This window comes from Hemitrygon akajei, chromosome 20 (genome assembly GCF_048418815.1).
Source record: "Hemitrygon akajei chromosome 20, sHemAka1.3, whole genome shotgun sequence".
Lineage (NCBI taxonomy): Eukaryota > Metazoa > Chordata > Chondrichthyes > Myliobatiformes > Dasyatidae > Hemitrygon > Hemitrygon akajei.
The window spans coordinates 18,387,981-18,413,699 of record NC_133143.1 but is presented as its reverse complement, the minus strand read 5'-3'; the positions used below and the strand labels follow the sequence as shown (position 1 = coordinate 18,413,699).

Below are 25,719 nucleotides of genomic sequence, written 5' to 3'. Positions count from 1 at the left end.
TAACTTGTCTTTTGTATTAGTAGTTATCTATTTTTTTCTGTATGTTGTAATATTAATGCAAGGCCCTTCCAAATTTCACCAAGAGAAGCAGAGTTTTCCCTAAAGAAATTTGCATGTTTAAATGTGAATATACCTCTGCTACTGTAAAGCCTAAGGAAACAAGTATAAATTCCCTTACCTGTTTAATAACTCAGCTCCTGCAGAAAACTTCTGCAAATCATCTGTACTTCTGTAAAAGCAAATCAGAGATGTTAAGGCAAAGTGTATAGTAAAACCTGGATAACATACTACCCAATTTATATTACCAATCCACATTTTTCTAGATACTGCACAACAGAATCCTTCTATTTGTCTACACATGTTGAATAAGTAAAATAACTGCCATCCTTCAATTACCCAAAAACAAAAACATGATCTTCTCTCGGTAGAGTCAGTCATTTTTCTGCAGGGCTCAGAGACTGCTATCTCAAATGCATGGCAGACAGCAGAATATATCATAGCACATTTAAATATCATTGCACCTTTTGCTTTGCAAACTGTGCAATGTCAGTTTTATGTGGTAAACATTCCATTGAATACAACAATGTGTAATAAATTTGACTGGCTGCATCATGGCCTGGTATGGGAACATTAATGCCTTTGAACAGAAAATCCTACTAAAGGTAGTGGATTCATCGCAATACAACATGGGTAAAGCCCTCCCAACCATTGAGCACATCTACATGAAATGCTGTCATAGCAAAGCAGCGTCCATCATCAGAGATCCACACCAGCCAGTCCATGTTCTCTTCTCGCTGCTACCAACAGGTAGAAGGTACAAGAGCCTCAGGACTCACATCACCAGGTTTAAGAATTGTTACTACTGCTCAACCATCAGGCTCTTGAACAAAAGGGGATAACGACACAAACTTGCCCATCCATTGAGATGTTCTTAAAACCAATGATCGCACTTTAAAGACTCCAATCTTATTATGTCATGTTCTCGTTATTTATTGCTGTTAATTTATATTTGCGTTTACACAGTTTGATGTCTTCTGCACTCTGGTTAATTATTCATTGATCTTGTGTATTACTATTCTGTAGATTTACAGAGTATGCCAGAAGAAAAAAGATAATCTCAGGGTTGTATATGGTACTTTGATAATAACATTTACTTTATACTGTGAATTTTTCTATAAATTAAAAACATATCTGAACTGCAAAATGACTGTTCAACCAAAGAAAGCATGGACATTCCCTCAAGCAGAATAAAGACAATTTACACCATCTGTCAAATATTAGTGGTATTGCCAAAAAAACAAACTCACACAAGCTAATCATATGTATTTGTAATAAACAGATTACCTTGGCTTAATTTTTACTTCTTTAGATCTGTCACTTAGCGTCTTTAAACTGAAATCACAAATAAAAAAAATTAATTTTACAGATGCACTAACCAGTGTGTGCTTTCAGTTTGCAATCTTCTATTTGCATCTGTTGATTCTCTAAAGTTATACAACTACGATTTAAATTCCTACTTTATTATTATTATATATAAATACATAAAGTATTCCATTGGCATTAAAATCTGCATAAGGGATTAACTAAATAACTTAGATACCATATTCCTTGACCTGCTGGATAATGTGGGTTTTCAAAAAGAATTGCCAGTTCAAAGTTTTTTCCGCCCTCAATGCATGGCCTTGATTTACCCAGAATGAGGTAAAACGCTAATTCATTGTTACTAAATGCTCTGTGTAAAATAAACAAGAGTGGTTCATGAAGATTTTCACCTGTGACATACCATACAAGTTACCAATGTCATTGCAACCCTTTTATTTGGCTTCCAATCCAATGCAAAGTGAGAGCTCACTTATTTCAGCAGCCAACTGAAGAGTAATTTGTGCAAAACTTAATGCCAAGTTTTACTCCAATTTTCGATGCCATTCATCATGTTACCAGGAAAAAGGTTTGCCTGCGTCGTTAGCTGTTCTCACATGACCATCACGCGGATTTACTTTCAAGATTTGCAAATAAAAACTCTCCAAACGAATTTGCTACTTTTACCTATCAGGAAACTTGTGGAAGGAGGGTGGGTTAGATATCAACAACTGACACAGAAGCTGTCACCCGTGTGTTTTATTTTAATCAAACACAGCGGCAGCGCTGCATGTATTATTGGGGAGCCTGTGTTGATCCTACCGGGGGAACGGAAGAGGGAGCCCATGGCCCTGAGCTAACCTAGCCCAGCTTGAGCCTCAGCGTGGGCCCGGTCCTCCCGCCAGCTGCTGCCCCCGCCTACCCGCTGCTCAGATCCTGCTGCGCGCTCAACAGCCGCTCCTTGAAGTTCTCAAACATCTCTCCGGCCCCCAACGCTGCTCAGATGCAGGTGGGCGCCGTCTCCGTCCATCCGCACACACCACTCCACTGGGGCGGGGCCCGTCACACGCACATCCGGGTTACCCTCGCCGCTTAGCAACCGAGGCCTAGTCCCAGAGAGGAAGGGAAGTGCGCTGTCCGTAAAAGCGAGTCAGACCGGCCAGCTTGTAATCGCGATCTTTGGTGAAAACCCGCTGATTAATATTGCTGATGGTTAACTATACAGTGTTAAAGAAAAAACATTGAGTCTTTTTCCCAAAGCCGAGGCTGATGGGAGTAGATCATAAATTTCTGGTCGGGTGTATGTCATGCTTCTGGTGACAGGGAAAACATGAGCTAGGGGTCTTTGTCGATTTTCTGCCTCAGAATTATTTCATCGCAGCTATCCAAATATCGTTCGGTCACTCAACGGCTGAGCTTCGTGACCTTCACGAATTTTTATAGAAAACATTCTTGGTATGGCATCTGGAACAGAAATTTAATCTGAAGAAATTGCAGAGTTGACACAGCTCAGTCTATCACACACAAAAAGGTTATTGACTGCACACTCCCACTGCCTCAGGACAGCAGACAACATAATCAAAGATCACTCACAAACAGATCACTTTGTTTTCTCACGCCTTCTTCAGGCAGAAGATACAAAAGCTTGAAAACATGCACCACCGGGCTAAAGAACATCTTCTATATCGCGGTTCTAATATCTTTGAAGGAGCCCCTTGTACGTAAAGATGAACTCTCCATCTCTTAACCCATCTCAAGTGGCCCTTGCAGCTTATTAATCTACCTGCATCGCACTTTCTCTTCAACTGTTTTTTTGAATGATCTGTATGGATGGCATGCAAAACTTAACTTTTTCTCTGTATCACAATACATGGGACAATTAATGAACCTATTGCTAATAACTAATCCAAGTGAATTACAAAGTTGCAACACCTGAATAAAGAAATCTTCCCTCATTTCAATCTGACATGGCATTTAGCATAAATTTTGAGACCATTCTAGACTCCTCACCAGGGGTAAACATCATCCCATCCTCTACCCTCCAATTAGCAAGCACCATTCCAGAATCTGTACAGTTGGAATTTAATAACTGGAGCATTTACTGTGTTGGTGGTCACTTTCAACTCTGGATGTATTCCATCAACTTCCAGGCTCATTAATATCTTTTTATATATGTTAGTAATGTTTTCCTCATTTCCCCCTTGGTTCTCCAAAATTTCTGGGAGAGTCATTTGTTTTCTTCCATAAAGACAAACACAAATTATTTAATTAATTATTACACCACTACTTTTATACCCCACTATAAATTATTCTATTTCTATCACCAAGGGACTTGCGTTTGTTTTTGCTAGTCCTTTATTATCATGGGTCTAAAGCAAGTCTTGCACTTAGTGTAATGTCCTGGTTCACATCTTTTGTGTTATGCTGTAGGTATTTCATTTAGTCAGTTTGTAAGAGTAGTCTGTTCTGCTTTCAGCCTGTTTGGGTTATTGTTGAAGATACGGATGATGTGGAATGTGTGTCATCCAATTACCGGAAGGTTTTCTCAGTGAGGGACAATAAGGTTGTTCTTGAGTTTTTGGTTCGGTGGGAGATGAAGGGAGAAGATGCTGGGGAAAACCAGTTGTAGCATAAGATCCAGTGGGAGACCCGTTTGTTCAAGATGGATGCGAGCGACGTTCAGAAGGTGGTGTGGGCATTCACGCAGACCGAGGGCCCAGCACATGAGTGACAGAGAAGTTCAAGATGAGCTCCGACTTGTGTATATTTGACTGTTTAATTAGAATGGGCCCTTTTTATTATTCTTTACTAATCCTTTAGTTAAGATTCATAAATATAATTACTTTAATCGTATGCAGTGTCGTATACTGTCTGTTATTCGTGGCACTAATTTGTAACAGGGTAGCAAATTATGCAGCATCCACACAAACCGGGGTTTGGGGTGGGACGAGCCACTTCAATCTCACAAGTTTGGCAGGGTTTGAGCATGTCTTCCCTAGATTTACACAGCCAAGGAAACCAGGATATTTCATTAGGCATATATTCTTCTAAGATAATCTCCCTTTATCAACCTCATCATCTTTTGAATCATAGAAACACGCAGATAGCAAGAGCCTCTTCTGACCTACCTGGTCCATACAGACCATTATAACCATCTACTTGAATCCTAAAACACTTGCAGTGCTCAGGCTCATTGCATTTTTCAGGCAACTTTCTGCTTCTCCATTTGATTTGATATATTATTGAATATCTCCTGTAATCCATGGTTGGACTACATTTCCTGTTATGCTTTGTTTTGTAAGAGAGTGTAACTTACTGTGAGACATCTTGTTTCTTTAAAAGCCAGCCACTGCTGTCCACTGTCACAAATGAGAAAATCTGCAAATGCTGGAAATCCGAACAACACACACAAAATGCTGGAGGCCAGACAGCATCTATGGGAAAAAGTACAGCCGGCGCTTTGAGTCGAAACCCTTCAACAGGACTGGAGAAAGAATGCTGAGGAGTAGCCACCCCCCCCCCCCCCCACCTTTCAGATCTTCTCCTCAGCCTTTTTTCTCCTGTCCTACCAAAGAGTTTCAGCCCGAAATGTCAACTCTGCTTTTTCCCATAAATGCTGCCTGGCCTGCTGAGTTCCTCCAGCATTTTATGTGTGCTGCCCACTGTCATATCCTATAACGCAGTTTTTCGATTTACCACAGCCAACCTGCCTTTGTAATTTCTTTCATTTAGATTACAAGGCCAATTTGAGGCTGAAACACCAAACTACTGAAACCGGGTTTTATATCATACTCTTTCTTAGGGAGCATTATAACAAAAAATAGCAAAAGAAGAAAAAAAGATGAGGTAGTGTACATGAGTTCATTGTCCATTCAGAAATCTGATGGCAGAGGAAAAGAAGCTGTTGCTAAAATGCTGAGTGTGTGTCTTCAGGCTCCTGTACCTCTTCCTTGATGGTTGCAATGAGAAGAGGGCATATCCTTGGTGATGGATTTCCTTAATGATGGAAGTGACCTTTTGGAAGCATCCGCTTTTCAAGATGTCCTAGATGCTGGGAAAGCTAGTGCCCATATGGAGCTTGCTGAGTTTGTAAGTTTTTCCGATCCTATACTGTGGCCCTTCCATACCAGTTGGTGGTGCAACCAGTTAGAAGGCTCTCCATTGCTTCCTCAGCACTACGTACTCCTCCACCTATCTTCATATCATTCGCAAACTTTGCCACAAAGCCATCAATTTCATTATCCAAATCAGAATCAGAATCAGGTTTATTGTCACCAATAAGTGATGTGAAATTTGTTAATGTAGCATCAGCAGTTCACCACAATATGTAATATAGAAGAAATAAATAAATAAATCTTAAAGACTTTATACAGTATACGTATATTGAATAGATCAAATTTCGTGCAAAAAACCAGAAATACTATACATTAAAAAAAGTGAGGTAGTGTCCAAGGGTTCAATGTCCATTTAAGAATTGGATGGCAGAGGGGAAGAAGCTGTTGTGTGTGGCTTCAGGCTTCTATACCTCCTAACTGATGGTAACAGTGAGAATAGGGCATGCCTTAGGTGCTGAAAGTCCTTAATAATTGACGCTGCCTTTCTGTGACACTGCTCATTGAAGATGTCCTGGGTACTTTGTAGGCTAGTACCCAAGATGGAGCTGACTAAATTTACAACCCTTTGCAGATTCTTTTGGTCCTGTGCAGTAGTCCCCCATACCAAACAGTGATGCAACCTGTCAGAATGCTCTCCACAGTACATCTATAGAAGCTTTTGAGTATATTTGTTGATGTACCAAATCTTTTCAAACTAATAAAACCACTGTCTTGCCTTCTTTATATATGCTCCCTCGTCACCACCTGAGATTCTACCAACAATGGTTGTATCGTCAGCAAATTTATAGATGGTATTTGAGCTATGCCTAGCCACATAGTCATGTGTATATATAGAGTAGAGCAGTGGGCTAAGCACACACCCCTGAGGTGTGCCAAGTGTTGATCGTCAGCGAGGAGGATATTTTATCACCAATCCACACAGATTGTGGTCTTCTGGTTAGGAAGTCAAGGATCCAATTGCAGAGGGAGGTACAGAGGCCCAAGTTCTGCAACTTCTCAATCAGGATTGTGGGAAGGATGGTATTAAATGCTGAGCTATAGTCGATGAGCGGCATCCTGAAATAGGTGTTTGTGTTGTCCAGGTGGTCTAAAGCCGCGTAGAGAGCCATTGAGATTGCATCTGCCATTGACCGATTAAGCAAATTGCAATGGGTCCAGGTCGTTGCTGAGGCAAGAGTTCAGTCTAGTCATGATCAACCTCTCTGTAGATGTGAGTGTTACCAGGCGATAGTCATTAAGGCAGCTCATGTTATTCTTCTTGGGCATTGGTGTGATTGTTGCCCTTTTGAAGCAAGTGGGAACTTCCGCCTGTAGCAGTGAGAGGTTGAAAATGGCCCTGAATACTCCCACCAGTTGGTTGGCACAGCTTTTCAGAGTCTTACCAGGTATTCCATCGGGACCTTCCGTCTTGCGAGGGTTCACTCTCTTTAAAGACAGCCTAACATTGACCTCTGAGACAGAGATCACAGGGTCATCAGATGCAGCAGGGATCTTCACAGCTGCAGTTGTATTCTCCCTTTCAAAGTTGTCATAGAAGGCATTGAGTTCATCTGATAATGAAGCATCGCTGCAATTCATGCTACTGGGTTTTGCTTTGTAAGGAGTAATGTCTTGCAAGCCCTGCCAGAGTTGTTGTGCATCTGATGTCACCTCCAACCTCGTTCAAAATTGTCTCTTCGCCCTTGAAATAGCCCTCTGCAAATCATACCTGGTTTTCTGGTACAGGCCTGGGTCACCAGACTTGAATGCCACAGATGTAGCCTTCAGCAAAGACGTATTTCCTGGTTCATCCACCGTACCAGGACAAACAATGACAACAAAATCATTGACAAACAATGTGAAAAATAGTGGTCCCAATACTGACCCCTGAGGAACACCACTATTCACTGGCAGCCATCCAGAAAAGGCCCCCTTTATTCCCATTTGCTGCCTCCTGCATCTCAGCCATTTCTCTTTCCATGCCAGTATCTTTCCTGTAACACCATAGGATTTTAGCTGATACTCTTTTTCAGGTCAAACCATTTCAAAAAGGACTGATAGCTATAATTTATAAATGGTTATTGAACTTGCATATGTTATCTAATGATAAAATTAAAGCTGCGTGGGAACTGGAGTTTCGAAAGTCACTTTCAGATAATCAATGAGATAAAATTTTTCATTTAGTAAATACCTCTTCTACTTGTGCCCAGCACTCCTTGATATAGTTCAAGGTAGTGCATCGGGCGCATATGTCAAAGGACAAATTAGCCCGTATTTTTTCTAATATTAATCCTATTTGTAATAGATGTAATATTGAGGTGGCTACTTTAACACATATGTCCTGGTCTTATATCAAGTTAGATAATTTTTGGAATGAAGTCTTCAAAACTTTGTCAAAGGTTCTAAATTTGGATCTACAACTGAATTTACTTACAGCAACTTTTGGGATCATTCCTTTGGAAGCAGGAGATATTCCTGTTTCTGCTCAACGGATGATAGCTTTTACAACTTTATTGCCTGGGAGAGCCATTTTGCTTAAATGGAAGAATTCTAATCCACTTACTGTTATTCATTGGCTTACCTCCATTATGCTCTGTTTAAGTTTAGAGAAAATAAGAAGTCAGACATTTGATACATCCTCTAAATTTGAGGAAACTTGGTGACCTTTTATTCAATATTTTCATATGCTCTGACTTATGGCCCTTCCAGTTACCTTTTTGAAGTTTTTGATTTGATCAGAGAGTTTTTCCTTGTTTTTTTGGCTTTCACTCTCAGTTTGAGCTGCCCAGTTGTTTTTCTGTTTTTTTTGTGTTTTGTTTTTTTTTCTGTTTATGTCAATTATAAAAGTTTCTTTATCTTTTTTTCTTTTTATGGATAAGATGAGAATCAATTACCTTTCTCTTTATTAAATACTATTAGATTAATACATTGATCTTGATAATGTTTATTTTTCCTTTTATTCGAACTGTTATTGATAAAGATATTTGTGATAATTCTCCTCGTTTATAATATTTGTACTTTTTTATTTAACGAATAAAAAGATTGATAAAGAAAGGATTTTAGCTTGTTAAGCAGCCTCATGTGTGGCACCTTATCAAATCCCTTCTGAAAATCCAAGTAAATGACGTCCACTGGCTTTCCTTTGTCCATCCTGCTTGTTACTTCCTCGAAGAACTCTAACAGTTTTGTCAGACAAGATATCTCTTTATAGAAATCATGCTGACTTTGACTTATTTTATCATTAGTCTCCAAGTACCCCAAAATCTCATTCTTAATAATAAACTCCAACACTTTCCCAACCACTGAGGTTAGGCTAACTGGCTTATAATTCCCTTTCTTTTGCCTTCCTCCCTTCTTAAAGAGTGGAGTGACATTTGCAATCTTCCATTTCTCTAGGAACATGCCAGAATCAAGTAATTCTTGAAATGTCATTAGCAATGCATCCATTATCTCTTCAGCAACCTCTCATAGGACTCTGGGATGTGGTCCATCTGGCCCAGGTGACTTATCCATCTTAAGACCAATGAGTTGCCTAGCACTTTTTCTTTGTAATAGCAATGGCACACACTCCTGCTCCCCGACACTCAAGGACCTCAGGCACCCTGCTCATGTCTTCCACAGTGAAGATTAAGGCAAAGTACCCATTAAGTTCATCTGACATTTCTTTGTCCCCCATTACTACCTCACCAGCATCATTTTCCAGTGGTCCATTATCAACTCAGACAGCAACTTTATATTACAATATTCCCTGTTACTGCATTATAAAATAAGCTATATATTATATATTGCAGATCTGAAGTGAGGTTTGGTATACACAGTGTTAGAAAGTTTAATGTAGCAAATCATTCTATAGAACAATATGAAAAATTTACAAAACAATTGTGCTTGTGATTCAAAATCAGGCAGATAACTATGGTGGATTCTGGTTAATTGGGCTATTAGTTAATCAGGTCAGCTGCTTAATTGGGACAACTTTTAAAGAGCAAAAACAAATTGACAAAATAGGTGGGAATTCCTTCTTTTATTTGGGACACTGTGGTACTTAATTGGGGCAGGAAATGGCCAGTCATGTGCACTTATGGCTTGTTAGACACTACATAGTGCTTGGAGCAAACAGTTATGTTAGTTGTGTTATTTTATCCATTTGGGCCAATGGACACTGATGCAAAAAGCAGTGATTTTGGATAATTTTGTTTTTTTTATTTTGACTTTAAAAAATAGACCCTTGCCACAAAAAGATTTGGCATTAGCTGAAAATGATTACCCTACTGGACTAAATTAAAAGCTTAACACCACTCATCATCGTCAGCTGGCAGAGATAACTGGAGTGTCGAAATCTACAATTGCATACTTGATGCATCAGCAAGATAAACTGCGAGAAGAATGGGTATTACATGAGACAGGAAACATCCCAAAACAGTAAAGTATGAAAGTACAGATCCAGAAATGATGAAGTGGCCCTCAAGGAATAGTTTTCTATTGTAACTGGATGAGGTGTGCATGTCAATGGACCAAAATTTAAAACAAAACAAGCCAAAGGAGTTAGCTAAGAAGAAGTATCTACAATGCCAATGAAACAGGCCTTTTTTATAGTGTTGTGGCAGATAGTTCCCTTTGCTACAAACACACTACACTATCAGGTTCAAAGAAAGCAATGGATCGCATAACTGAATTAAGTTTTTCAAGTATGTCAGGAACTGATACAAAGAAATTGTTGGTTATTGGGAACAGCATTAAACCTTGATGCATTAAGGAGGTAAGAATGGAGTTTACCAATTGAGTACTATGCAAACATACACTCGATGCTTCTGTCAGTAACCGTTACAAATTAATACAGTTTTATAGTACTGTAGTAATATTGGTAGTGTTTCAATGCATAATTTGTTACTCAGTTAAATGGTAGTTTGTTTTTTTTATACCTTTTTAACTATTTTCCATGAAACTTTGGATAATTAGGGCTGCCGCTTAATTGGGCCAAAACATACTGGTACTAATGTGTCCCAATTAACCGGAATCCACTGCATTCGTACAATAAACAGAACTGTGAAGAATTCAATAAGTCAGGTATAGAAGTAAAAGATGTAAGGTGATGTTTTGGGTCAAGACCCAGCATCAGGAGTGAGAGGGAAATGGAAAGATTTCCAATATATAGCAATATGATATGGTGGTGGGTGGGTGGTATATAGACTGGTAGATGATTGGTGGAATCCGATCAGGAGATATCCCTGCCAAGGGTCTGCACAGCTCCACACCCTTGCACAAAATGGGGGGCCTTCTCTCTCTCTCTCCCCCCTCCAACTGTCTGACCAAACATTGTTCACAACTCACCCCTCCACAGTCTTCACCATTCTCCCTCGCCACTCTCCACTTCTTTTCCATCTACTCTAATTACCACCCCTCCTCTGACCCCATGCCACACTCCAGATGTACCACCCTTTCATTAACCTCCATCTCTATGATGCTAAGTGGGGAACCTCTGCAGGAGTCTAAACTTTGTACCCCTTTCCTCTTCACTCCAGTGAGTACCAGGCAATCTTTCCATTTTCTTCAGTCCTGATGTAGGATCTCAAACCAAAATGTTGCCTTACACCATTTGTCTCCACAGATGCTGTCTGACCCACTGAGTTCTTCCAACATTCTGACTTCTGTTTCATATTCCAACCTCTGTAGTCCATTTTGTTTTCATGACCTTTCCTATTTGGAATATTATATGCCTATTCTCATGTTTAATCTGTGGAGAATTAACCTCACAACTTCAGAGCAGGGAGATGATGCATTCTAGGTTCAGGAGATCAATCAAAAGGAAACATTTTTAAACTAAATCCGAAATAAAATAAATGGCAAGAATAGCGACAGTGATTAAAGTGGTCTTTCAGAGGAACCAAACTACTTCAACAAATTTGCCATAAAAAAATCTTACGAATTCTCCAAACACTTTTTAGTTAATGAGAAGATTCTGTGCTCACCACATTATCTTTGAGTTATTCCCATTGCTCAACTTGTGTGGGAAGAAATATAGAGTGATTACTCATGCTGCCCTGAGTATAAATGTTGAGGCTTTCTTTCAAATTAAGAATCAACCGTTCATTTTAGAGTCAAAGAGTTGTACAACACCAAAGCAGCTCTTCAGGCCAACTCATCCATGCCAAACAGGATGTCTATTTGAGCTTAGCTCACTTGCTTGCATTTGGCCCATATGCCTCTCAGCCTTTTCTTATATAAGTATTCAATGTAAGTTTGGAATCTTTACTTTCTCATTCTAACCTCACAATTTAAGTAAAAACATCAACATTTAATATGGGAAAGTGACCCTGAGATAAAGGATTAACCATGAAGCAGGCATGAAAATCTAAATGGCCAATTTCTGTTTTTATTTTTAACACTATGTAAATTCATTGCTTTTTCTGTAAACATCACTTTTAGATGTCTTGAATCAATATCTGAAGCCATTGGTACTCCAAAGCAACAAATATGCCTGGAGTCAGAAACCAAGTTTCTAAATGAAAAGTAATAATGGGAATTTGTAAAGGCAAAGCTGCAATATTTCCCTTCAAAACATAATACTACACGAGAGATGTAAAGTGGGCTGTGTGTGTGAACATTTAATTTCTATTTTTGTCCTTGTTCTACCATTAGAGATTTGTCCTTGAGGGCTTTGCCACTATTTTTCCCATTCTTCAAGATTTTGAGCTCCTGTATATGTCTCATCTGTGATAAGTTCCTCTGACAATATGGAGAACTTATTACCTTGTTCTAGGATTTCAACATGGAATTGTCAAAGGATATAACATGGAGAGAAGGCATTCTCTTTATTGTATCTAAGCTAACTTGTTATAAGCCCCATCTAATTAATCCTATACCATTATAGAAACAAATAAATTGCTCTTAAACTTTTATTTCTGAATGATTCTGAAACTCTAATTGCAAGACATGATGGGAAGCATGGATAATTATGTTAAGGGTTAAAGAATTGCATAGCTAATTTGTAAATTTAAGTGCACCAATGCTTCTGTTAACTGCAATAAGGAGTTTTAGATTTGTAATTAGTCATGGAAATTCTGCAGAACTGAGGGGCAAGTGCCTCTTATTTACACTGACCTCTATGTGCACTCACCTTTACTGCATTCAGTTGACTATTATTTAAAAACAAATTGAGAACATTGATGAACCAGATCAAGATCATTAAGTTGGCAGAGACAAGGAGATGTGAATAATGTTCACGAAATTAAAGATCTGTAGGAAAAGTGGGGTAGAGACAGGTTTGAATGCAGCATTCAACAGGCCAAAAGAACAGAGATTGGAACTGTACTTGTCACACAGGCATATATTCTATTTAGAAGACAGAAAATGGGATAAAATGACTAAAGGTAGCATCACTGATGTCCAAGAGGCTTCAGAGATCTAAAGCTATGAGATGCTTATCAGTTGTTGCCTGTTAAGTACAGAAGTTTGTTATTTAATAAATTCTTAATCTATTACAGAATCATTACTCGTGCTACCCATTGTCTTGTCCAAGAACCATTACAACTTTTAGCTTTGGAAGTGTCTCAATACTTATCCAATTCAGTTTTAAACTTACTACTGAATTCAGATTCTATCATCCTGGCAGTTCATATTAAATCTCAAAAATATATTGTACAAAATGATTTCCTGTTGTCTGCTCTGCTTCTTTTCAATGGTTCAATTTAATGCCATATACAACTTAAAATCCTCACTCTTCGCAGACGTCCACAAAACAGAGAAAAAATACCCTGAAGAATGAATGACATGAAAAATCTTTATAACCCCCAAAGCCCCTGCTCCCTCCTCCCTGCAGCAACTCTCCCCTTCCCTTTTCCCCCTCTTGTTCCAGCAAACAGCATCAGCTCTTCCACCATCCACCGAGCAATATCAAAGCCCCCAGAGACCATGATGTAGAGTCCATCAAAAACCACTATCCATCCCAACACCGACATCTCAACAGACCCTTTCACTCACTAACAAGGGAGAGATATTGTTCCTGTGGAAGGGAGGGGGAGGCCAAACAGCCTGCTGTTGCAATGTTCCAGTCTGCAGCGTCGCTTGCTTCGAAATCCCCAGATTCGAGAATCAGCACTCTCACCATTGAGCGAGGGAGAGCGATCGCTCGAGTGCAGAGCCCTCAGACAGCTGCGTCCACTGTCTTGATGTTTCCATCTCTCGTGCTGCCTTGCTCAGCGACGTCGGCAAGGAATCAGGTCATCCACAGGGCTGTTCCCCGAGGGCACACATCTTCCAAGCTGCTCCTACAGATCCCAAAATGCAGGCTGCTAGGTGAGTTTCGAAGAGCAAAAACCCACTGTCCTTTTGCCAATTACTTTAAATTTGTACATTTGGTTGTCCAAATTTGACTATCCATTGATTAGTTTATAAAATACTAGTAGACTTCCTCTGAAATTTAAGATGTCTAGGAGTGTTAGAGATCCTCAGTTTAAACTTCCCATTTAATTAATATATTTTGAGATACAGCAGAATATCAGGCCGTGCCAGCCCAACGAGCCCATACTAGCCAATTACACCTATGTGACCAATTAACCTACTAACCTGTCCATTTTTGGAATGTGAGAGGAAACCAGAGCACTGGAAGGAACCCATATGGTCATGGGGAGAATTTACAAACTGCTTACAGACAGCAGCACACTGAACCCAAGTTGTTGGCACTGGAATAGAATTATGCTAATTGCTACACTACTATGCTGCTCTAAGTTGCTAGGCAATCCACTCTCAATCCTCACACACTTGTAATTCTCATCATTTGTGAATACTGTATACAAAACAGAAAAAATTCCCTGAAGAATGAATGACATAAAAGATCATTAGAATCCCTAAAGCCCCTGCTCCCTCCTCCCATGCAGCAACAAAGTAACAACTCTCCCCCTTCCCTTTTCCCCCACTTGTTCCAGCAAAAAGCATTAGCGCTCCCACCATCCACCGAGTAATAGCAAAGCCCCAGAGACCATGATGTACCACTTGTAATTCTCATCATTTGTGAATACTGTATACACAAACTGAATCACAGAAACACTATGGAAGTTCCAATTTAATCTCAGCAAATAATATTTTTGTGGTAAGGATAAGATTAACAATCCAAATCACATCTGAAGGCCACTCACTTGAAATATGTTTTATGCTTACCAAATGTGATTATAAACTGTCACTTCATCTGATATAGGAAGACACCACATCTACTAATAGCCTAATTCTTGTAGATTGCAAAAAACAAATCAGTACATTTTTCATTAATTAAAATGCAAGGAATTAAGAAATGTAATATTATGTGTTTGACAAAGACTTAAGAGGCTTATCATTTTTGCTGACTCTAGTTGAATAAGTCTACACTCAAAGATGATGAAGGGTCTCGGCCTGAAACATCAACTGTTTATTCCCCTCCATAGATGCTGCCTGACCTACTGAGTTCCTCCAGCAGTTTGTGTGTGTTGCTTCAGAACTTTAAAACTTCTACAATTTAAATTTGACTTTAGCTTTTAGAACAATTTTAAATTTATTACTCCTCCAAACCTCATCTTTTTCCTGTTACCACTGTCCCACCTCAACTTTGAGTTGTTGGGCTTCAAAATGGTATACACCTTGTTGGACCAGTGATGCTAGACCAAGCAGTGGGCAACTTGTTCATCCCAATCACTGGTTCAGAGAGACATTCAGCATGTCTTGCATGTTTTTTTTTCTTATGCCTATCCTTTGACTGTTTGCCATCTGTGAGGTGTGGGAAGTGAACTTGGGGAGGAATCTTGAGTTGGTAACTTTTCTATTGGAGCTTATTCCTCCAGAGCAAAGCTTCAGTGTTGATGGAGGACCTTTGAAATGATCCAATCTCTGCTCCATTTGATCCTTAAGATTCAAAGCAAACACCATTGCTAGAAGCCCTCAAGGATTTTAATGTGATATTAGTAGATGGTTCATGTTTCACTGCAGTAGAGGAAGATATCAGCACAACTATTGTTTGAATATTTTTGGTTGGTCTTCTCCAAGGATCACAAGTGTGCCCTTGTTATCAATCCTCCATTACCACAAGACTTTATAAATTTAACAGAATTCTGTAGGATGTTTAAGATAGAAATGCCAGTGAGTGTTTGTATGTGGGGATTGGTGGCCAGGTTCAAAGGCATAGAAGACTGTCATGACTGAGGCTTTTCCCAGTTGCAGTCTTCTTTCACTTCTACAACTGATGGCACCATAGCCTTTTGCCACCTACTTTGCCACTAATTCTTTGGATTATTCTACTGTACTTCCCCTTTACCTTACCACTTGGATGGTCTTGCCTCAGTTGTAAGCTCTCGGCATCATCATTGTTACAGTCATTGGAACACATGTACGTCTCCAACATGGCAAAGCGATAACCCCACTGAGTTTATCACAACCAAACATTACTGATATTGCTGGGGCAATGAGCTGTTTAAGGGTATTTACTTTAAAAACTGATGAAGATCCTTGTTCATTAGAACAGACTGGGAATTTCTTGCTGGGCAGACGAGCTGTTTAAGGATATTTACTGTAGGAACATGAAGATTCTTGTTCATTAGAAGAGACTGGGAACTCCTTGCTGAGTAAATGAGCTGTTTATCCTTCACTTCAGAAACTGAAGATTCAAGTCATTAGAACAGAATGGGAATTTCAACAGGACTTCTTCCTGGATACTGCAGTCATTACTATGGAGATGTGAGAGAACCATCCTCATATTGTCACAGCTCTTCTCTTTCTTCCCTGTGTAACTTCTTAACCATGCATAGTATTGCCATCATGACCAGAACAAGGCATCAGAAAGGATGTGCTCAAACTGCCTATGGATCTAATATAATTGTGCATGTTTGGATATATGAGAAGGAGACATAGGGGGAATTAACTCTCTTCACATTAGTGACGTGTAGTGGCTTCAGCTAGACTGGTGGCATCCGTTAGTCTCACGAGATCATGGATCTGCACCTGGAAAGTCTTGCATCAGTCTGTGTTGGTAGAGCAGCGAGGTGACACTGGAGTGTCCTCTCCAGGGTGCAGGCCTGGGCAAGGTTGTACGGAAGACTGGCAGTTGCCCATGCAGCAAGTCTCCCCTCTCCACGCCACCAATGTTGTCCAAGGGAAGGGCAAGGGCCGATACAGCTTGGCACCAGTGTCGTCGCAGGAGTTGCCAGAATGAGGTTGAAGACAATGTCGGACTGCCTTAGGGACTCCAGCTCCTGATTTGTCCTTGGGATTTACTCCCGAAGCCTTTCCCATGAGTGGGTATGGCCACAAGGCAGCAGAGGTTTGAAATCAGAGTTTGAAACCAAAGGCACTGATAAAGAAACAGCATTCACATAATCTTTCCTGTCTTGGTGAGTATCCCACAATCAATCATTTTTCTAACCTCTACCCATGCCACTGCAGAAATGGCTGTGATAAGGTATGCACTAATTCAAAACACAGTGTTTCATTCTTTGGTGAGACAATATCTCTACTTGTCAATATATGGAGTTTATAACCATTAGTTAATGCTGTTGATTTTGAGTAATTAATGTGAGGTAAAAAAATGCATCACTTAGTGGTTTGAATTCACCTAATGATACAGCAATTGCATGCTAGCTGCTGGCAGGTTTCGTTAATTATAAAATATGGTACGCATTTATATGAGGTTGTCAAACTTCATGAAGGAATAGTTGCTTTTAAAGTAGCTGAACTAGTGTGTTAAACTCCAGGCAGGTAAATGGAAAGAAGCTACTATCAATCTTGTTATCTTTTCCAAAACTCTTTGGCTGGACAGAATAGACATTCTCCCCGGCAGGTTATGCCTCCTAGGTTGTATACCGTGTATCTCTGTTTTAGTCTTTTCTGTCTGAAACCTAATTGCTGCTCAAAAAAAATCGTGACAATTCAATATGACATTTCCTGAACAGACATCTTTGTGACCTTTTTTCAATGTAAGATTTGTTTGAATGGTAATTAATTAGTAAAAGTAATTTGTGGATCTTTGTTTGCTATAAATAATGGAACAGTCCCAAGAACATGAAGCATTTCGTAATGTCATGAACATAGCTGTCAATTCGCCCAAAGCCAGGTTCCACAAACAGCAACCTAATAGTCCAAATTATACACTTTACCAGGTAAAAAAATTGCACCGGAAAATAACCCCATTCTTCTTTATAAAGGTGCCATGGGAATTATTTTATGAATATGTATCCAGCCACAGGGGAGACTGGCTGACACCTCATTTGAAAAATGACACTGTTTGTATTGCCCTATAGTTTTAAGGCTAGATTTTGTATTCAAGTTTCCAACACAGGACTTAAATTTATTCTTTTAGCGTAGATAAAAGAATGGTACAGACAGACCCCAGGTTTCGACAGGATTCCATTTCTGAAAACTGTTTGTAACCCAAACTATAAGTTGGAAATGAATAAAAAGAGGTTGGGAGAGGATCACAAAAAGAGTCTAGATGGGAGAGTGAGCAGTGGAGGGTAGACTCAGTGATTAAGCAAGTAAAGCTGCTTATCCCTTGTAGCTCTGCTCAATTAAAACTAACTACTGATTGTTACAGCTCGGGGAGGACACACATGAAGAGAGAAGGCATACAGAAATGGTCTGTTCAGAATCAGCTGCAGCCCCACAGTGTCTGGTAAGGTCATCCTACCCATCTCATCATGTTCCCAAATGCTCACTCATAGGTACAGGATGTTCACAACCAAGGAATCTGAGAAGCAAATCATCACAAACCAAATAAAGAAATGAATGATGGGATAAAGAATAATGAGACAATATCGTCAAAGTGCTAATAGAACAAGAATCTGTTGACATTAATTTGAAATTGATGTGAGAATGATTGTAGAATTCCTCTTATTCACTAATGATACTTTACAGTGACCTGTGATGCTGTGCAGTAGAGTAGGTGAGCAAAGGCTACTCAAATACAATTTGTGAAGAATATTTCTCAACTGAACAGGCCTAGCTGTTTATTTCAGATAATCCAGTGTGTAAAATCAAAGATCTGGACTCTCCACAGAGCTGATTACTTCCATCCATTCAAACTGTGCATCAGAATTGGACCTATATGGAGCAAGAGAGGACTAATTTTTGCATTTTGAGAAATATTTGCTTTGCTGCTGCTTATGCGTGGGAGGAGGGAGCTGCGGGGTGTCTTTGGGGTTCTAACATTTAACTGTCATTCACTCTTTGGTGCACTCTATTTTTGTGGATGGTTGTGAAGAAAAAGAATTTCAGGATGTATATTGTATATGTTTCACTGATACTAAATGAAACCTTTGATATATCTGTTGAGCCTTGTCTGTTTCACCTGGTACAGTTTCACAGACTCCACTCAATCCAATTGAGAGGAATGGCTAGGAGGATGGGAGGTAAGTTACAGTTAATGCAGAATTTTTGATTTAATCAAATTACAGTTCACTCTCAGTGATCCAGCACCCTGGGGAATATGGAGTTCCAGCTGTATGCATGAGAATTACCCGAAGTAAATGACTGTACTTGTAAAACTTTCTTCTATTCATTAAGCAGTGTTATTATCTGAGCTCAGAGGGAATTCTAAGGCTTTGTCTTTTACATAGGTCCATTTTCTGTTTCAACATTAGAACAATACCTTTTGCTGGGAGTTTCTTATCCAATGCAGTAGATAGATGGGACAAACTCATGAAACACAATTGGAACCAACCACTACTTGTAAACATATATGAGGGACTGTGGGCAGGCAGCTGTGCTGAAGGCTGATAGAAGGCAGCATGTGAACAAACTTGTACTGGAACCTGGCTCATCAAATTCAAATTTACATTTTTGAAAAATAATTACAAAATTGATTAATATTCCTACAAATTTTTACTACTTGCATGAGAATGAGAGTATATTGTAATTTTAAATGAGAGAAAACCTGCAGATGCTGGGGATCTGAGCAACACAATAAAATTACTGTAATTTTAATTTAGTCGCTTTTAGTAACATTAATATCTTTTAAGCTTTTGATTAAGCTTCCAAGTAATTTTAACAGTTCTTAAATATTTTTAAAAAATACTTGTGAACATTAAAGATGCAAATATTCAAGTTGTTTACCAAATTTGTGATTGAAGGCTCTCTAGAAAGTGAGAATCTGTGTAGTGGATAGATAAGTGGTAACATGTGTAATGGAAATTTTGAGCATGCTTCCATTGCTGAACATCATACTTTATATGTTGACTGGATGGCAGTCTGAATGTAACAAAAGGTGCCTTGTACACAGATAAAGTTATGATTTGAAATCGGCCATCTTCCTTCTTGGGGCCGTTTGAATTGCACTCTTCAGCCTTACTCATGCTTGCTGCTCACCTGTCAGTCAAACCTTTGTTTATCCTACATACAATGTAGTAGTTTCCAATTGTAAAACTCACAGGTATTTAATAATTTTACTAGCATGTTAGGTCAAAGATCTGTAACTTGAATAGTGCAGCACTGATTTGGAAATTGGCTGATCTTTTCTAAGCTTGAAGGAACTCCTGTAATGAGCTCTCAGGGAAAATACTGAATATTTTTATAAATACAGGAACCCTTATTTTCAATGTAAGTTGTTGCATGCCAGATGCTATGACATGGACAGAATTTACCCATAATTTTCCTGGCAATATATAACATTTGTTATCCTTTCCTCCTTTTCCAGTCCTGATGAAGGGCCTTGGCTGGAAGCATCGACTGTCATTCCTCTCCATAGACACTGCCTGACCTGCTGAGTCCTTCTAGCATTTTGTGTTTGCTGATCTGTTGTTATTTTGTGTGTTTAAAATAGTTCCTTCATCAATAAAGACTTATAATTTAGGATGTCAGTGGTGCATGGTGAAGTTTATGGCTTTGAAGCTGTATATTTTTACTGTTTTTTCTATCTTCATTCTGCATGATAATGAGATTGTGAATGTGTTCATGCTGTTGTGTGAACTAAACCAATGTCCTTAGCACTTTATTCTGAGCTCTTTAACGGAAGGATATTACTAAGTGGACAGAGTACATGCTGCAAGTCTCCTTGAAGAAAGGGAACATCCTTACAGATTCCTGTGATCATAAGCAAGGGTGTCAAACTCATTTTAGGTCACGGACCGGATTGAACAAAATGCAGCTTCATGTGGGCCAGATCAGTCAGACGCGTGCGAACGCAGCTTTCGTTGCCTCCGTTTTTTCAGCCTGCTCTCATGTGTCTCAGTCTCTGCTATAACTACAAAGTGTTTCACTTTACAAATTCCGTTTCTTATGAAGAAGACTGCTGAGCAAGACTGCCGAATAAACACTAAAAACCCTGAAAACCTGGTACCTGAATAAACTCAGCATTAGCCATATCATATGCCTTAGGCGCTTCAATTACTGGGGCCAGCTTTAATAGTAATTAGATATTATCTCATGGGCCAAAGATAATTCCACCGCGGGCCGGATTTGGCCCGCGGGCTTTGAGTTTGACATATATGTCATAGAGTAATAGAGCACAGTAAGAAGCCCTTTGGCCAAACAAGTCCTTTTAAACCAAAATGTCCATCTAAGTTAGGCCACTTCTCTGTGTTTATCCCATATCCCTCTAAATCTTTCCTATTCATGTACCTGTCCAAGTGCCTTTCAAATGTTAACCAGCCTCAACCACCTCTAACAGCTCATACTGTCATGAACCCTTTGGACCAGCAAGGGGTGCCAGATAGCGCCGTCTCAATGCACCTACTAATTTCATTTATTTGAGGTTATTACAGTTGTTTAAGCTGTTACTGTGTTTTTATGATGTTGATTATGTGAATACAGTTTCCTTATGCTTCTCGTTCTTAAGTGATTACAACCCGCATGGGTTTCCTGGATTCTGTGTTCTATTTAAGGAAATTCTGGAACAAGCATTCATCATTGAGTCCTAGCTGAAGTTCTGTGTGCTCATCTCAAATAAATAAGCTTTTACCTTAATTATTCCCTGTATTATTCTCCAAATAAATCTTAATTGTTAATTTCTACTATCGAGACCTGAGTTTGCTCTGCACCTGTGTCCACTCATCTGAAGATCATTACATATTCCACATAAGCACCGCCCTCTGTGAGAAGAATCCCCTCAGGACTCTTTAAAATCTTTCCCCTCTTGCCTTAAACCATCTAGTTTTTGATTTCCTTGCGAAGAAGACAATGTGCATTCACCATATTGAATTATACATCATGATTATACATACCAATAACATCAAAGTGGAGAGGAAAATTCAGGATAGTTTTGAAAGCTTTCACCCCATGTTTTAGTCTACCTCATAGACTATCCACCCACCCAACCCATCAGGCACCTTCTGCCTCATCTGTGGAAGAATCTCCGGTTCCCAGATTGACCTAATCAATAACCACAAAACACACAAAATCAGACTGGATGGAGGTAACTCTTCATCTTGAGTAATTGCCTAAGAAGAAGATGCACCATATTTTGGATTTCTATCAGTACACTCATTATTTAAAAAATATGTAAATTGCCCATCCACAATGCCAGCAGATCAAATGAGGACACCGTGTAGAACTAAATACATGCACCGACTTTTGATTATTTTGTCCACACTCTATCCCTCACATGTCATTAGTAAGGATACTTCAGAATGTATGACACAAGGAAATCTGCAGATGCTGGAAATTCAAGCAACACACACAAAATGCTGGTGGAACGCAGCAGGTCAGGCAGCATCTATAGGGAGAAGCGCTGTCGACGTTTCGGGCCGAGACCCTTCGTCAGGACTAACTGTGAAAGAAAAGATAGTAAGAGATTTGAAAGTAGGACGGGGAAGGGAAAATATGAAATGATAGGAGAAGACCGGAGGGGGTGGGGTGAAGCTGAGAGCCAGAAAGGTGATTGGCAAAAGGGATACAGAGCTAGAGAAGGGAAAGGATCATGGGACGGGAGGCCTAGAGAGAAAGGGGGAGGGGAGCACCAGAGGGAGATGGAGAACAGGCAGAGTGATGGGCAGAAAGAGAGAAAAAAAGGAGGGGGGAAGCTAAATATATCAGGGATGGTGTAAGAAGGAGAGGAGGGGCATTAACGGAAGTTAGAGAAGTCAATGTTCATGCCATCAGGTTGGAGGCTACCCAGCTGGTATATAAGGTGTTGTTCCTCCAACCTGAGTGTGGCTTCATCTTGACAATAGAGGAGGCCATGGATAGACATATCAGAACGGGAATGGGACGTGGAATTAAAATGTGTGGCCACTGGGAGATCCTGCTTTCTCTGGCGGACAGAGCGTAGGTGTTCAGCAAAATGGTCTCCCAATCTGCGTCGGGTCTCACCAATATATAAAAGGCCACACCGGGAGCACCGGACGCAGGAAATTACACCAGCCGACTCACAGGTGAAGTGTCGCCTCACTTGGAAGGACTGTCTGGGGCCCTGAATGGTGGTGAGGGAGGAAGTGTAAGAGCAGGTGCAGCACTTGTTCCATTTACAAGGGTAAGTGCCAGGACGGAGATCGGTGGGAAGGGATGGGGGGGATGAATGGACAAGGGAGTCGTGTAGGGTGCGATCCCCGTGGAAAGCAGAAAGAGAGGGGGAGGGAAAGATGTGCTTGGTAGTGGGATCCCGTTGGAGGTGGCGGAAGTTACGGAGAATTATACATTGGACCCAGAGGCTGGTGGGATGGTAGGTGAGGACAAGGGGAACCCTATCCCGAGTGGGGTGGTGGGCGGATGGGGTGAGGGCAGATGTGCAGGAAATGGGAGAGATGCATTTGAGAGCAGAGTTGATGGTGGAAGAAATTAGCCCCTTTATTTAAAAAAGGAACACATCTCCTTCGTCCTGGAATGAAATGAAAAGCCTCATCCTGAGAGCAGATGTGGCGGAGACGGAGGAATTGTGAGAAGGGGTTAGCATTTTTGCAAGAGACGGTGGGAAGAGGAAAAGTCCAAGTAGCTGTGAGAGTCTGTAGGCATATAGTAGATATCAGTAGATAAGCTGTCTCCAGAGATGGAGACAGAAAGATCAAGAAAGGGGAGGGAGGTGTTCGAAATGGACCAGGTAAATTTGAGGGCAGTGTGAAAGTTGGAGGCAAAGTTAACGAAGTCAACGAGCTCAGCATGCGTGCAGGAGGCAGCACCAATGCAGTCGTCGATGTAGCGAAGGAAAAGTGGGGGATGGATACCCATATAGAGTTGGAACATGGACTGTTCCACAAAGCTAACAAAAAGGCAGGCATAACTGGGACCCATGCAGGTGCCCATGGCTACACCTTTGGTTTGGAGGAAGTGGGAAGAGCCAAAGGAAAAATTATTGAGAGTAAGAACTAATTCTGCTAGATGGAGGAGAGTGGTGGTAGAGGGGAATTGGTTTCCAAAAAGAAGTGGAGAGCTTTGAGACCTTCCTGGTGGGGGATGGAGGTATATAGGGACTGGACGTCCATGGTGAAAATAAGGTGGTGGGGGCCAGGGAACTTAAAATCATTGAAAAAAATTCAAAGCATGAGAAGTGTCACGAACATAGGTGGGAAGGGATTGAACAAGGGGGGGATAAAACAGTGTCAAGGTATGCAGAAATGAGTTCGGTGGGGCAGGAGTAAGCTGAGATAATGGGTCTACCTGGACAGGCAGGTTTGTGGATCTTGGGTAGGAGGTAGAAACGGGAAGTACGGGGTGTGGGAACTATGAGGTTGGTGGCAGTGGATGGGAGATCCCCAGAGCTGATAAGGTTGGTGATGGTATAGGAGCCTGGTGCTCCTTAGTGGGGGTCATGATCAAGGGGTAAATAAGAGGAGGTGTCAGAGAGTTGTTGCTGTGCCTCGGCCAGGTAGAGGTCAGTACGCCGGACTACAGCTCCCCCCTTATCAGTGGGTTTTATGGTAAGGTTGGGATTGGTGTGGAGGGAGCGGAGAGCAGAGCGTTCGGAAGGAGTGAGGTTGGAATTGGAACAGGGTGTAGTGAAGTCGAGCGGTTGATGTCCCATCGGCAATTAGCAATAAAGAGATACAGAGCAGGCAGAAGACCAGAGCAGGGTGTCCATGAAGAGGAGGAGGGTTGAAGACGGGAGAAGGGGTCATTGATGGGGGTAGGAGAGTCCTTGTCAAAGAAGTAAGCTCGGAGACAGAGCCGGCGGAAGAAGAGTCCAGCATCATGGCTCACGAATTCAGAATGTATGAGTTGGCTACTTTTAAGTTAGTATTAGGTTTGAAAATACAGAAATATTTTTGGAACACTTTGTTCTTGACTATGACGGGTCAGCTGCATAACAGTAATAATATTACTACATTTTGGCTGTATATTGTTGTTTAATGTTTTATCATGTCTGAATGTTACCCCTAAAACCCATGTTAGAATTCCAGGGTTAAACTTAACCTTTGCTTAGTCCACAAAATTGTAAAAACCATTCTTTTTGCTCACTTTCTCCGACACTCATTACCTTCAGTCAGCAGCAAATATATCAAAGTACATTTATTATCAAAGTATGTATACTGTACAGTATACAACCTTGAGATTTGTCCTCCCCCAGGGAGCCATGAAACAAAGAAATACTACAGAGCCTGTTTAAAGAAAACATCAAACACCCAATGCGTGAAAAAAAAACAAATGACGCAAACAGCAAAAAGCGAGCAGGTTGCACACAGAGCAAACCGCAGAGTCCCTGAAATGGTCCAGGATTGACAGCCGCCAAGTCAGTTCAGTTTAGCGCTGTGTCGATGAATGCAGGTCACAGCCACAGAGATGGTTTCCCACCAAAGCACCTTGATCAAATCATGCAAATAGCAAAAACAGCGTGAACAGAAACACATAGAACATCATACAGCTAAGATTTTTAAAATCTCAATACTTAAAGTAGCATTCTTGATTTTGGTGAGATATTGACCCATCCTTGGACAATTTGTCATCCATATTCTGTTCTTGGTAATGAATAGAAGCAGGACTATAATATCATAGTTGATCCCCTGTCACAAATCCACTTTTTAAGTGATCCAGAATTCCTAATTCCCTCAGTCCCCTAAAATCTATTGATCTAAGCCTTAAATATACTCATGGCTGTGCATCCAGGGGTGAAGTATGCCAAAGATTTATTATCTCATTTCAGATCAAAATCGCAACTCACTTATCTTGAAACTACGTCCCCCTTGTTCTAGATTCTCCAGATTTAGATTCTCCTGCTTAGCACCATGTATGTCTCAACAACGTCACCCTCCATTCTTCTGAACTCTGCCATAGCCATTCTGAATAAATCTCTCTTCATCGGGCAACTGCTCCTATTTGTAATTATGTCTCACATACAATTTGCCTTGCTAATTGTTGTAGCGTGAACAAAGGCACTGAAGCTCTTGAATAC

General features: G+C 40.4%; 1 protein-coding gene across 2 annotated transcripts in view; it reads right to left on the bottom strand.

Annotated features, from left to right (window-relative positions):
• The window catches only part of LOC140713618 (dysbindin-like), a 232,272-nt gene extending 229,836 nt beyond the window's left edge, over positions 1-2,436 (bottom strand). The window contains exons 1-3 of one of the 2 annotated variants that reach the window (XM_073023950.1): positions 2,282-2,436; positions 1,345-1,392; positions 179-229 (exon numbers count right to left, since the gene is read on the bottom strand). In XM_073023950.1, coding sequence (XP_072880051.1) covers positions 179-229; positions 1,345-1,392; positions 2,282-2,337 — 155 coding nt within the window. In that variant the 5' untranslated portion in view covers positions 2,338-2,436. The remainder of the gene's footprint in view (positions 1-178; positions 230-1,344; positions 1,393-2,281) is intronic. The other variant, XM_073023951.1, reaches the window with a different exon arrangement.
• Between the last annotated feature and the right edge of the window lie 23,283 nt (positions 2,437-25,719).